This window comes from Elephas maximus, chromosome 12 (genome assembly GCF_024166365.1).
Source record: "Elephas maximus indicus isolate mEleMax1 chromosome 12, mEleMax1 primary haplotype, whole genome shotgun sequence".
Taxonomy (NCBI): Eukaryota; Metazoa; Chordata; class Mammalia; order Proboscidea; family Elephantidae; genus Elephas; species Elephas maximus.
This window is the reverse complement of record NC_064830.1, coordinates 80,348,021-80,362,635: the sequence shown is the minus strand read 5'-3', so window position 1 is coordinate 80,362,635 and position 14,615 is coordinate 80,348,021. Positions and strand designations below refer to the sequence as shown.

The following is a 14,615-nucleotide window of genomic DNA, read 5'->3' as shown; positions in this document are numbered from 1 at the left end:
CAAAAAATCTCAGATGTACTCAATTCTTTCATCTCTCTGCCACCTGGTCTAGGCCACCACCATCTTGCAATTGGATTATTCTAAGAGCCTCTAACTGGTCTTCCTGACTCCATTCCCACTTTCTCCAACTCATTCTCCATCCAGCAGCTACAGCATTCTTTTCAAAACATAAACCTGATCAGTTCACCCTATTGATGAAAACCTCTTACTACCTCCCCATCGTTTTCCTGACAAGGTACAAACTCCACACTACAGCCCACGAGGCCATGCATGATCTGCCCCCTGTGTACTTTTCTAGCTCTTCCCGTGGGCCCCTCTCCAGCTGAGAGGCACCAGCTATCCTTAAATCTTCGTAGTTCTCAGAATACTACTTTTTATATCTATGTGCCTTTGCACATATTGGAGCCCTAGTGGCGCAGTGGTTAAGAGCTGTGGCTGCAAACCAAAAGATTGGCAGTTTGAGTCTACCAACCACTCCTTGGAAACCCTATGGGGCAGTTCAACTCTGTATGAGTCAGAATCGACTCAATGGCAATGGGTTTGGTTTTTGCACATGTTGATTCCACTGCATGGAAAGCCCTGCATTCCTCTCACTCACATTCTTCCTGGGCTTTTGCTACTTAAACACACAAACAAAAAAACCCCAGCTGGTTGCCATGGAGTTGATTCCAACTCATGGTGACCCCATGTATTGCAGAGTAGAACTGTGCTCCATCAATTAGCTCAAAAACCCACTGACCACAAGAAGCCTTCACTGACTCCAGTTCTGGTTTAGTAATTTAGAAAATATACAGAATTAGGTCTGGTCTGAACATTACTAGTTTGGGACCAGAGCGGCGGGCAAGAAGAGGTTTGATTGAGGGTGGACTAAACCATTAACCCTGAGGTGAATGCTTCAGCCTCTCTGTATTGCTTGGTTTACTTTAGGGGCTGTGGCTTAGGGTATGGTTTGGTTCCAGGTATGTCTCCCCAAGCAGCTTATTATTTGGAAACCCATCTCTGATTTGCCCATGATGGAGGAGAGGAGGGGACCTACCACCTCAGGCCCCATTGCAAGAACCATGCTATCATTCACCACCAAACTCTGGAGGCACTTATTTGTGTGGTTTGAAGAATTCCCACTGCCTCTACCCACACACACGTCACACACATTCTTCATGCACATTCTCTGCACACTGCACCTGCGTATCCTTCATATACACATATCTACCCTCTCTACACAGACACATACACCCTACACTCTGTGCACACACACACACACACACACCACTCCAGATCTGCTACCCATCCTCTAAGTTGGTGTCCTGTTTCCTACCATGAAGGGAGGGAGGATCGTAAGGCAAGTCCGTGGCTGTGTTTTGCCATCTTGGGGAAGCCTGTGGTTCCACTGGTGAAGAAGATGGCCATGGGGTCCATTGTCTTTGACTTAATACAGGTGTGGTCTGGAGAAGCTGATCTGCAAAGGGATTTAAGACAAAAGAAGAAAAGTCATATTTGCTGTTTTTCTGCCCTCTGAAGAAGCAAAGGAAAGAATATGAGGCTTGGAGTTAGGAAACTAGGGGTTTCCAACACTGGAGGGAAAATTAGCTCTCTTGGTCTTAGGCGTCATACTGACTTTATGGGTAATTTGGACAAGTGGACTGCTAGTTATTCATTTGAAAAATGAGGAAAATACAGTGATTAAAAAAAATTTTAACAAATACTTAAATAGCACTTACTATGTCCCAGGCAATGCTTTAAGTGATTTATAATTATGAACTCCTTTAATGTTCAGAGTAACCCTAAAGGGTGATTACTGCTCTGATTCCCATTTTGCAGATGAGAAAACAGGCTCAGAGAGGTTAGATAATGCGCCTGAAGATGTAGCATTAGCAAGTGGCGGAGCCAGAACTCAAACCCAGACAGTCTGGCCTTCAACCTGTTGAGCTGCCCATCACTTGGCTGCCTGTCTCCCAGCACTTGGGAGCAGATGGTATCTCCCACTGATCTGCAGAGAGTACAGTCATTAAGTGACCAGAAACTCACTTGATCAGTGACCAGAAGTCCAACCACCCTTCACGGCGGTGGTCAGACACCAGGAGCTTAGTTATCAGAGAGGGGCACTCAGAAGCCACAGAGTCCACCTCTGGGGCAAAGGTATCTGTGGTCACGATGCCCTTAGCTTCAGACTTTTGTAGTCGGTAGAGAATGTCCTTGGCTGTCATCAGGGTGGTCCCAGGCATGAAGATGATCCCTGGGGATAAGAAAGGAACTGTTTGCTTTCTGTTACTCTTTCACAATTATGGGTCTCAGTTCTGATTGTCTGCTTGGAAATCTCCTAATCTCTTGCTATGCAAAAATATGATCAGGGAACGAATAGCATTACCACTACTGTAATGGATTGAATTGGGTCCCCCAAAAATATGTGTATCAATTTGGCTAGGCCATAATTCCCAGTACTGTGTGATTGTCCACCATTTAGTCATCTGATGTGATTTTCCTGTGTGTCATAAATCCTATCACTATGATGTCGATGAGATGGATTAGCGGCACTTATGTTGATGAGATCTGCAAGATTAGATTGTGTCTTAAGCCAATCTCTTTTGAGATGTAAAAGAGAGAGGTGAGCAGCGAGACAGTGGGGATCTCATACCACCAAGAAAGCAGTGCCAGGAGCAGAGCCTGTCCTTTGGACCTGGGATTCCTGTGCAGAGAAGCTCCTAGACCAGGAGAAGACTGATGACAAGGACCTTCCTCCAGAGCTGACAGAGAGAGAAAACCTTCCCCTGGAGCTAATGCCCTGAATTTGGACTTGTAGCCTCCTAGACTGTGAGAGAATAAATTTTTATTTGTTAAAGCCATCCACTTCTGGTGTTTCTGTTATAGCAGCACTAGATAACAAGACAACCACCTAAGAGCTGATTTGAAGTGCAAAATCTCAGGCTGTGCCCCAAACGTACTGAATCAGAATCTGCATTGTAACAAGACCCCCAGGTGACTCCTATAGACATTAACATTTGAAAACCCTGCCCTAACTTCTACTATAGATGGGTCCAGCCAGAAGACAGGTGGTCCTTACTTTACTTACATAGCTTTACACTGGACCTGGGAATATATATATGAGTAGGACAGAGACATCAGGATTAGCTGCATCTCTGCCCCCTTATCTTTATTCCTCCACTTCCCTCTCTGTTAGTCTCTTGATGTCATCTCGTATCTTCTCTCTTCCTTAATTCTGCATATCCAATTAATTGATAACCATATTGTCCTTTGCATTTTTCTGCCTGCCTTTCCATCTCCACCATTAACAATTAGTTCAGGCCATTGTGTGCCCAAATGAACTCTAACTTCTCCACCTGATACCCTTTCCAGAATCCTCCTGCCACCTCCTACTATACAATTGCTTGTTTACTTTCCATAAAGCACTTGTTTCCCCCCCCACCCCCCAAGTTTTTTTTTTTTTTTTTTTCATTCCTGCACTAACACCTGTAACCTCTCTCCAGGAAAAACCAAGCTCTCCATCATGACATTTAAGACACTGTCCACTCCCCATCTGTCTCATTTATCTAGTGCTGCTATAATAAAAATACCGTAAGTGTATGGCTTTAACAAACAGAAATTCATTGTCTCACAGTTTAAGAGGCTAGAAGTCTGAATTCAGAGTGCCGGCTCTAGAGGAAAGCTTTCTCTCTCTGTTGGCTCTGGAGGTCCTTGTCTCTTCCCCTTCTGCTTCCTGGTTCCTTGGAGATCTCCATGTGTCTTGGCATCTATCATACCCCATCTCTGCTTCCTAACTTGCTTGTTTAATCTCTTTTATATCCCAAAAGATTTTTACTCAAGATACACCCTACATTAATCCTACCTCATTAATGTAACAAAGACAATCCATTTCCAAATGGGATTATAACCACAGGCATAGAGGCTAGGATTTACTGCACATATTTTGGGGGGACACAAGTCAATCCATGGAGCCCTGGTAACTCAGTGGTTAAGTGCTACAGCAGCTAACCAAAAGGCTGGCAGTTTAAATCCAGCAGGTGCCCCTTGGGAACCCTATGGGGGCAGTTCTTCTCTGTCTTATAGGGCTGCTGTGAGTTAGAATTGACTTGGTGGCAATGGGTTTTTTTTTTTTTTAATTCAATCCACAACACCGCCTTTCTCTTCCACAAATCGCATTCCCTATTTCAAAAGGGCTGTTCTTCATGTAGGCTATTCCTGACTCTCAACCTTTTCATGAGCTGTGCCCATGTCTTAAATGTCCTTCCTTTGCTTCAACTCTTCCTCAATTCTGTTTATCCCAGAAAACGCAACTCAAATCTTGGATTTTGCATGGGTGGTCTCTTAGCTATACAGATGATGACATGATTTTTATTCTCCATACTCCATCTGCCATTGCTGTTAATTTTGATTCCATATGATCTTGCTGACTTAATTGACCATTTTATGTGTGAGACAATACATGAGAGAGAATATATAAGGAAGAGAGAGCATGATAGAGTGTTGCATGAGCATGCAGGATACAATAAGAAGTGATTCAAAAATGAATCCACAAGTCCCATACCCATTGCCACTGAGTTGATTCAGACTCATAGTAACCCTAAAGGACAGAGTAGAACTGATGATGACCCCATGTGTGTCGGAGTACAACTGTGCTACATATGGTTTTTAATGGCTGATTTTTTGGAAGTTGATCATGAGGCCTTTCTTCTGAGGAGCCTCTGGGTAGACTCGAACCTTGAATCTTTCCATTAGCAGCCGAGCTCATTAACCATTTGTACTACCCAGGGACTCCAGGTAATTAAAAGGGGGGAAAGAAAGCTTTTCTTTACAAAAGAATGCTAACTAATAAATATAGAAGGAATAATCAAAATAGAAGTCACCATTTAAAACCACCATAGTAATATTCAGTTTAATCAGGAATCACTAATGGCTAAACCATTGGATGAAAGAGTGTGGGTAAACAGGATATTTACACATTCTCATAAGAATTACACCACAAATTACTTATTCTCTACAAAGGAGAAAAGGTTCCTTTACAAAGGAGAGTCTGGTGGACACCGACTTGCTCAGATGATCAAACAGTGCCACTGATGATGGGACAAACTGACTTCATGTACTCTCTGATGTGATACGCTAAGAAAGACACATATCTTCCTTGTAATACTGCCAAAAATATTTATACTCAAAACATTTAAAAAACCTGAATGTAATCATGAGCAAAGAGGCAGAAATACAAATTTTGAGGGACATTCTGCAAAAACAATTTGTACTCTTCAAAAATGTTGAGTAAGAGCAAGGAAACTGAGGCACTTGACTAAAGTAAAATGGCTGCTTCAGAGTTTGGGACCCTACTCCATCTTTTTTTTTCCCAACATATATATATGTGTGTGTGTGTGTATTATTGTAATTTAGATGAAGGCTTACAGAGCAAATTAGCTTCTCATTAAAAATTAATACACATATTATTTTGTAACATTGGTTGCCAACCCCATGACATGTCAACACTCTCCGCTTCTTGACCTTGGGTTCCCCATTACCAGCTTTCCTGTCCCTCCAGCCTTCTCATCTTTGCCCCTGGGCTGGTGTGCCCATTTAGTCTCCTCTTATATTATGGGCCTACATAAGCTTTGGCTGAAGGACGAACCTCAGGAGTGACCTCAGTCCTGAGCTAAAAGGGTGTCTGGGGGCCATACTCTTGGGTTTCTCCAATCTCTGTCAGACCAGTAAGTCTGGTCTTTTTTTGTGAGTTAGAATTTTGCTCTACATTTATTTCCAGCTCTGTCTGGGACCCTCTATTGTGATCCCTGTCAGAGCAGTCGGTGGTGGTGGGGACTTACTCCATCTTGCCTTTCTTTATATATATATATATAATTGTTTCACAGGAACTATCAAGACCCTTCCTGACACAATGTCTCAGGAAGAAGACCTAGATGTTGACTCTTATCTAGGTCTCCTAGGCAACTGCTCACAAGAAAAATTTCACTTGGGCAAGCTGTTTCTTTTTATTTATTTATTTTTGCTGTTGAAAATATACAGAGCAAAACATATACCGATTAAACATTTTCTACATGTACAATTCAGTGACATTGATTACATTCTTCAGGTTGTGCAAACATTCTAACCCTCCTTTTCCAAATTGTTTCTGCCGTATTAAAATAAACTCACTGCCCCCCATGCTTCCTGTCTAACCTTGCAAGTTACTGTTGTCAATTTGATCCCATACAGATAGTTGTTAAAAGAGCACAATCCTCAAGGCAGACATTCTTTACTAGCTAAGCTAAACTATTGCTGGTTTAAACAAGATTTTAGAGGATATTTTTAGTTTAAATTTTAAAGATTATCTCAGGACAATAGTTTTGGGGGTTCATCCAGCCTCAATGGCTCTAGAATATCTGGATTCCCTGAAAATTTGAAATTCTGTTCTGCATTCCCCCCCTTTTTTCAATTGTACTTTAGATGAAGGTTTATGGGAAAACTAGTTTCTCATTAATACACATATTGAGCAAGCTGTTTCTAAGAGTGAAATGTCCTTCAACCTTCTCCCTCCTAGCATCACTTCTAGTAATCTGACTTGCATAAATCTAAGTTTGTAATGTCCAATCAGAATAGTACAGCTCAAGTCGTTTGTTCTCACCCTTTAAAAGGTCTCTGCAGCTTCTCCATTTTGGAAGTGTTTATTCGCTCTGTAAAATTAGATGTTTTCCCTATTCCAGACTGTTATCGAACCTACAATAAAATCTCCTTGCTTTACTTTAATGGAGTGAATGTTTATTACTCTTAAACAATGTCATTGTCATGCAGAAAAAGCTGGGGAGACTAAGGAGACATGTCAACTAAATGCCATGCATGATCCTAGATTGGATTTTGGGTTTAAAGACAAAAAGTAGCTATAAAGGGCATTATCAGGACAATTGAGGAATTTTGACTCTGTGTGTATATCACATATCTGTATTGTATCAATGCCAGAGTTCTCGTGTGATAACTGCCTTGTGGTTATGGGAAGGAAATACCTTTGCTCTTAAAAAAAAAAAAAAAATTTTTTTTTTTTTCTCTTAGCAGATGCATATTCCAGTGTTTCTGGGTGAGGCGTCACAATGTCTATAACTGATTCTCAAAGGACTCAGAGAAAAAGGGAGAGAGAGAGAGGGAGAGACAGAGAGAGGAAGGAGAGAGGGAAAGAGAAGAGAGGAGAGAGAGAAGGAGAGAGACAGAGAGGGAAAGATTGTGGCAAACTTAAAAATTGATGAATTAAAAAAAAGTGAAAATGTCTGAGAGTGTGCAAATGAAGGATGTAAGAGAGAGAGAGTGAGTGTATGAGGTTGTGTTTGAGAGTGTGTGAGTGTGAGGAGAGAGTGAGTGAGAAAGAATAAGAGAATTTATGAGGCCATATGAAAAAGAGAAAGACTGTGGTAAAGAAGGAGCCCTTGTGGCATAGTGGTTAAGAGCTTTGGCTGCTAACCAAAAGGTCAGCAGTTTGAACCCACCAGCCACTCCTTGGAAACCCTATGGGGCAGTTCTACTCTGTCCTATAGGGTCGCTATGAGTTGGAATCGTCTTGAAAGCAATGGGTTTGGATTTTCTGGTTGGTGGTGAAGAATGAGGTAGAGGAAGAGAAAGTGTTTTCTCCCCAATTTGGTCTGCTAATTCTCAGAGGCAGGGAGGTTTGTTCTGTAGTCCCAGTATGAGGAGTTGGAGTTAGAACCCTAGGCTAGCTCTGAGGTCCATTGGGGTCCCCTTGAGGCACTTACCTGTTCGGATGCACCCCACAGTCACCAGCCACCACTCAGGCACTCGAGGCAGAACCAAGGCCACACGATCTCCCTGCTGCAGGCCACAGGTCTGTGAGAAGACGTTAGCTACGCGGCGGGTTAGGTCCGTCATCTCTGTGAAGGTCCACTTTACTTCATCCCCTTTGCTGTTCACCCACCACAGGGCTGGGCTTGGACGTCTCTTTCCCTCCTGGTGAAGATCATACACAGCATGTTACTTCCTCCTTCAAGGGAAAAGGCACTTATTTTGCCAATCTACTACCATAGTCACATTCTAGCGTGGACATAGCTCAAGGGCTACTTATAGAGCCAAGAAAAGTTGGGAGTGGGATGGAATTCAGCCAACTTCTGGCCTACTGTAGCTGTCCCGTCCCCATCCCCATAAGACCATAAATAATCTTCACATCACCTATTGAAGATTTGCAACTCCATTCTTCAAAGGATCTATCTTAGTCCCATATGGTTAGGAGGCACCTCTCTGTGCCTCAGTTTTCTCATGTATGAAATGGGGACAATAATACTATCCATAGGACAATAAAGTGTAAATGAGTTAATTAAATGAGTAAAGTGCTTGTAACAATGCCTGGAATATAGTAGGCCCTCAGGAAATATTATTATTATCGCAATAAAATAAGATAAAAAGAACATAACTTAATTTCTCAACTATAGGGAATTAGTTTTAAAAATTAAGGTACTTCTCTATGATCCAGTAATCCCACTCCTTGGAATATATCCTAGAGAAATAAGAACCATCACATGACTAGATATATGCACACCCATGTTCATTGCAGCAGTGTTCATAATAGCAAAAAGATGGAAACAACCTAGGATGAATGGATAAACAAATTATGGTATATTTGCACAATGGAATATTACACAACAATAAAGAACAATGAGAATCCGTGAAACATCTCACAACCTGGATGAATCTGGAAGGCATTATGCTGAGTGAAATTAGTCACAAAAGGACGAATATTGTATGAGGCCACTATTATAAGAACTCAAGAAAAGGTTTAAACACAGAAGAAAACACTCTTTAATGGTTAAGACGCTGGAGAGGGAGGAGAGGGGAATTCACTAACTAGGTTGTTGTTGTTGTTGTTAGGTACTGTCAAGTCAGTTCTGACTAATACCAACCCTATGTACAACAGAATGAAACACTGCTGGGTCTTGCTCCATCCTCAAAATTGTTGCTATGCTTGAGCCCATTGTTGCAACCACCGTGTCAGTCTGTCTCACTGAGGGTCCTCCTCTTTTTGGCTGACCTTCTGCTTTACCAAGCATGATGCCTTCTCCAGGGACTGATACCTCCTGACAATATATCCAAAGCGTGTGAGACACAGTCTTGCCATCCTTGCTTCCAAGGAGCACTCTGGCTGTAGTTTTTCCAGGACAGATTTGTTCGTTTTTTTTGGCAGTCCATGGTATGTTCAATATTCTTCTCCAACACTACAATTCAAAGGCATCAATTCTTCTATGGTCTTCCTTATTCATTGTCCAGCTTTCACATGCATATGAGGTAACTGAAAACACCATGGCTTGGGTCAGGCGCACCTTAGTCCTCAAGGTGACATCTTTGCTTTTTAACACTTTGAAGAGGTCTTTTGCAGCCAGTTTGCCCAATGCAATGGGTCATTTGATTTGTTCACTGATGCTTCCCTGGGTGTTGATTGTGGACCCAAGTAAAATGAAATCCTTCACAGCCTCAATCCACTCTTTTCTCCATTCATCATGATGTTACTTATTGGTCCAGCTGTAAGGATTTTTGTTTTGTGTAATCCATAGTGAAGGCTGTGGTCTTTGATCTTCATCAGTGAGTACTTCAAGTCCTCTTCACTTTCACCAAGCAAGATTGTGTCATCTGCATATCACAGGTTGTTAATGACTCTTCCTCCAATCCTGATGCCACATTCTTCTTCATGTAGTCCAGCTTCTCAGATTATTTGCCAGCATACAGATTTAATAAGTATGGTCAAAGGGTACAACCCTGGTCAACATCTTTTCTGATGTTAAACCATGTAGTATCCCCTTTTTCTGTTTGAACAGCTGCCTCTTCATCTATGTACAGGTTCCTCATGAGCACAATTAAGTACTCTGGGATTCCCATTCTTCGTGATGGTATCCATAATTTGTTAAATCACAGCCGAATACCTTTGCATAGTCAAAAAAGAAAAAAAAACACAGATAAACATCTTTCTGGTATTCTCTGCTTTCAGCCAGGATCCATCTGACATCAGCAATGATATCCCGGGTTCCAAATCCTCTTCTAAATCTGGCTTGAACTTCTGGCAGTTCCCTGTCCATGTACTGCTGCAGCCGCTTTTGAATGACCTTCAGCAAAATTTTGCTTGCATGTGATATCATTGATATCGTTCGATAATTTCTGCATTCATTTGGATCACCTTTCTTGGGAATAGGCATAAATATGGATCTCTTCTGTTCATTTGGCCAGACAACTGTCTTCCAGATTTTCTGGCATAGATGAGTGAGTGCTTCCAGCACTGCATCCGTTTGTTGAAACATCTCAATTGGTATTCCATCAATTCCCAGAGCCTTGTTTTTCACCAATGCCTTCAGTGTAGCTTGGACTTCTTCCTTCAGTACCATCAGTTCCTGATGATATGTTACCTCCTAAAATGGTTGAACTTTGACTAATTCTTTTTGGTATAGTGACTCTGTATTCCTTCCATCTTCTTTTGATGCTTCCTGCGTTGTTCAATATTTTTCCCGTAGAATCCCTCGGTATTGCAACTGGAGGCTTGATTTTTTTCTTCAGTTCTTTTAGCTTGAGAAATGTTGCATGTGTTCCTCCCTTTTGGTTTTTTATTTCCAGGTCTTTGCACATGTGATCATATACTTTACCTTCTCTTCTCAAGTCACCCATTGAAATTTTCAGTTCAGCTCTTTTACTTCATCATTTTTTCCTTTTACTTTAGCTTCTTGACGTTCAAGAGCAGGTTTCATAGTCTCTTCTGACATCCATTTTGGTCTTTTCTTTCTCTCCTGTCTTTTTAATGACCTTGCTTTCTTCATGTGTGATGTCCTTCCACAGTTTGTCTGGTCTTTAGTCATTAGTGTACACTGTGTCAAATCTGTTCTTGAGATGGTGTCTCAATTCAGGTGGGATATACTCAAGGTCGTATTTTGACTTGTTCTAATTTTCTTCAGTTTCAACTTGAATTTGCATATGAGAAATTGATGGGCTGATGCGCAGTCAGTCCCCGGCCTTGTTCTGACTGATGATATTGAGCTTTTCCATTGTCTCTTTCCACAGATGTAGTCGATTTGATTCCTGTGTATTCCATCTGGTGAGGTCCATGTGTATAAAAAAGCTGCCGTTTATGTTGTTGATAAAAAGTATTTGCAATGAAGAAGTCGTTGGTCTTGCAAAATTGAATAATGTGATCTCCAGCATCGTTTCTATCACCAAGGCCATATTTTCCAACTACCAATTCTTCTTCTTACACACCAACCACTAAGGCCAAAGATGAAGAAATTGAAGACTTTTATTGGTGATTGGAACTAGCTAGTAGGCAAGAATTATCTTAGGTGAAGGGAAGGACAACACACAATACAGGGGATGTCAGCACAACTGTACTAAACCAAAAGGTGAGACGTTTCCTGAACACAACCAAACACTTTGAGGGACAGAGTAGCAGGGGTGAGAGTCTGGGGACCATGGTTTCGGGGAATATCTAGGTCAATTGGCATAACAAAGTTGATTAAGAAAATGTTCTGCATCCCACTTTGGTGGATGACCATCTAAGATACGTCAGTTGGTCCCAACCCACCGGGAGCAAAGGAGAATAAAGAAGACCAAAGACACAAGGAAAATATCAGCCCAAGAGACAAAAGGGCCACATAAACCAGAGACTCCATCAGCCTGAGACCAGAAGAACTATATGGTCCCCGGCTACAACCAATGACAGCCCTGACAGGGAACACAACAGAAAATCCCTGACGGAGCAGGAGAAAAGTGTGTTGCAGAACTCAAATTCACGTAAAAAGACCAGACTTAATGGTCTGACTGAGACTAGAGGAACCCCAGAAGACATGGCCTTTGGACTCTCTATTAATCCAGAACTAAAATTATTCTGGAAGCCAATTCTTCAGACAAAGGTTAGACTGAACTATAAAACATAAAATAATGCTCGTGAAGAGTGTGCTTCTTAATTCAAGTAGATACACGAGACTAAATGGGCAGCTCCTGTCCAGAGGCAGGATGAAAAGTCAGAAAGGGATAAGAGCTGGTTGGATGGACATGGGAAACCAGCATAGAAAGGGGGAGTGTGCTGTCACATTATAGGGATTGCAACTAGGGTCACATAAACAATATGTGTATAAATTTTTGTATGAGAAACTAACTTGAGCTGTAAACTTTCACTTAAAGCACAATTTAAAAAAATTTAAGATACTTCTATATAATAAAACCAATAAAACCTTCACAGATATTCTTTTGCAATAAGAAATGTTCACAATATAATATTAGGTTAAAGAAAGTAAAATCATATTCATACAATAACCTAAATTTATATAGTAATATTATTTATTCAATAGATATTAAGGTCTCATTATGCATTAGGCACTGTTCTTAGGCCACAAGAACACATTAGTAAACAAGATAGACATATATACATGTACCAAAGTATGATTTTGAGTATATCCCACCTGAATTTACAGACTATCTCAAGAATAGATTTGACACAGTGAACACTAATGACTAAAGACCAGATAAGTTGTGGAATGACATCAAGGACATCATATATGAAGAAAGCAAGAGGTCATTAAAAAGACAGGAGAGAAGAAAAGATCAAATTGGATGTCAGAAGATTCTCTGAAATTTGCTTTTGAATGTTGAGTAGCTAAAGCAAAAGGAAAAAATGATGAAGTAAAAGAGCTGAATCAAAGATTTCAAAGGGTGGCTCAAGAAGACAAAGTAAAATATAATGACACGTGTAAAGACCTGGATTTAGAAAACCAAAAGGGAAGAACATGCTTGGCATTTCTTAAGCTGAAAGAACTGAAAAAAAAAAAAAAAAAAATTCAAGCCTCAAGTTGTAATATTAAAGGATTCTATGGGGAAAATTTTGAATGACGCAGGAAGCATCAAAAGAAGATGGAAGGAATACAAAGTCACTGCACCAAAAAGAATTGATTGACATTCAGCCATTTCAGGAGATAGCATATGATCAGGAACTGATGGTACTGAAGGAAGAGGCCCAAGCTGCACTGAAGGCATTGGTGAAAAACAAGTCTCCAGGAATTGACGGAATATCAATTGAGATGTTTCAATGAATGGATGCAGCGCTTGAAGAGCTCACTCATCTATGCTAGGAAATCTGGAAGGTAGCTACCTGGCCAAACAACTGGAAGAGATCCATATTTATGCCTATTCCCAAAGAAAGGTCATCCCACCAAATGAGGAAATTATCGAATAATATCATTAATATCACAGGTAAGTAAAATTTTGCTGAAGATCATTCAAAAGTGGCTGCAGCAGTACATGGACAGGGAACTGCCAGAAGTTCAAGCCAAATTTAGAAGAAGATGTGGAACTAAGGATATCGTTGCTGATGTCAGATGGATCCTGGCTGAAAGCAGAGAATACCAGAAAGATGTTTATCTGTGTTTTTTTTTTCTTTTTTTGACTATCCAAAGGCATTCGGCTGTGATTTAACAAATTATGGATACCATCACGAAGAATGGGAATCCCAGAGTACTTAATTGTGCTCATGAGGAACCTGTACATAGATGAAGAGGCAGCTGTTCAAACAGAAAAAGGGGATACTACATGGTTTAACATCAGAAAAGATGTTGACCAGGGTTGTACCCTTTGACCATACTTATTAAATCTGTATGCTGGCAAATAATCTGAGAAGCTGGACTACATGAAGAAGAATGTGGCATCAGGATTGGAGGAAGAGTCATTAACAACCTGTGATATGCAGATGACACAATCTTGCTTGGTGAAAGTGAAGAGGACTTGAAGTACTCACTGATGAAGATCAAAGACCACAGCCTTCAGTATGGATTACACAAAACAAAAATCCTTACAACTGGACCAATAAGCAACATCATGATGAACGGAGAAAAGATTGGATTGAGGCTGTGAAGGATTTCATTTTACTTGGGTCCACAATCAACACCCAGGGAAGCATCAGTGAACAAATCAAATGACCCATTGCATTGGGCAAACTGGCTGCAAAAGACCTCTTCAAAGTGTTAAAAAGCAAAGATGTCACCTTGAGGACTAAGGTGCGCCTGACCCAAGCCATGGTGTTTTCAGTTACCTCATATGCATGTGAAAGCTGGACAATGAATAAGGAAGACCAAAGAAGAATTGATGCCTTTGAATTGCAGTGTTGGAGAAGAATATTGAACATACCATGGACTGCCAAAAAAACAAACAAGTCTGTCTTGAAAGAAGTACAACCAGAGTGCTCCTTAGAAGCAAGGGTGGTGAGACTACATCTCACATGCTTTAGATGTATTATCAGGAGGGATCAGTCCCTGGAGAAGGACATCATGCTTGGTAAAGTAGAGGGCCAGTGACAAAGAGGAGGACGCTCAATGAGATAGATTGACACAGTGGCTGCAACAATGGGCTCAAGCGTAACAGCAATTGTGAGGATGGCGCAGGAGTGGGCAGTGGTTCGTTCTGTTGCACATAGGGTTGCTATCAGTTGGAACCAACTCAATGGCACCTAACAACAACAGCTTTTTAAAAAATTATTATCAATTTTTATTTTCTTGGTGTCACGAAGTTTTCTAAAATGACCATTTTTTCTTTAAAAGACTTTTTTTAATTTTCAGAGGAAAACATGTTCAGAGTAAAATTTCAGGCAATGAAGAAGCTTATGAAGTAAG

General features: G+C 40.9%; 1 protein-coding gene across 2 annotated transcripts in view; it reads right to left on the bottom strand.

The window, feature by feature from the left end:
• ACSM1 (acyl-CoA synthetase medium chain family member 1) overlaps nt 1-14,615 on the bottom strand; it is a 61,659-nt gene that overhangs the window by 33,079 nt on the left and 13,965 nt on the right. For both annotated transcript variants that reach the window (XM_049904910.1, XM_049904911.1), the window contains exons 3-5: nt 7,728-7,938; nt 2,026-2,233; nt 1,316-1,456 (exon numbers count right to left, since the gene is read on the bottom strand). In XM_049904910.1, the coding sequence (XP_049760867.1) occupies nt 1,316-1,456; nt 2,026-2,233; nt 7,728-7,938 (560 nt within the window). The remainder of the gene's footprint in view (nt 1-1,315; nt 1,457-2,025; nt 2,234-7,727; nt 7,939-14,615) is intronic.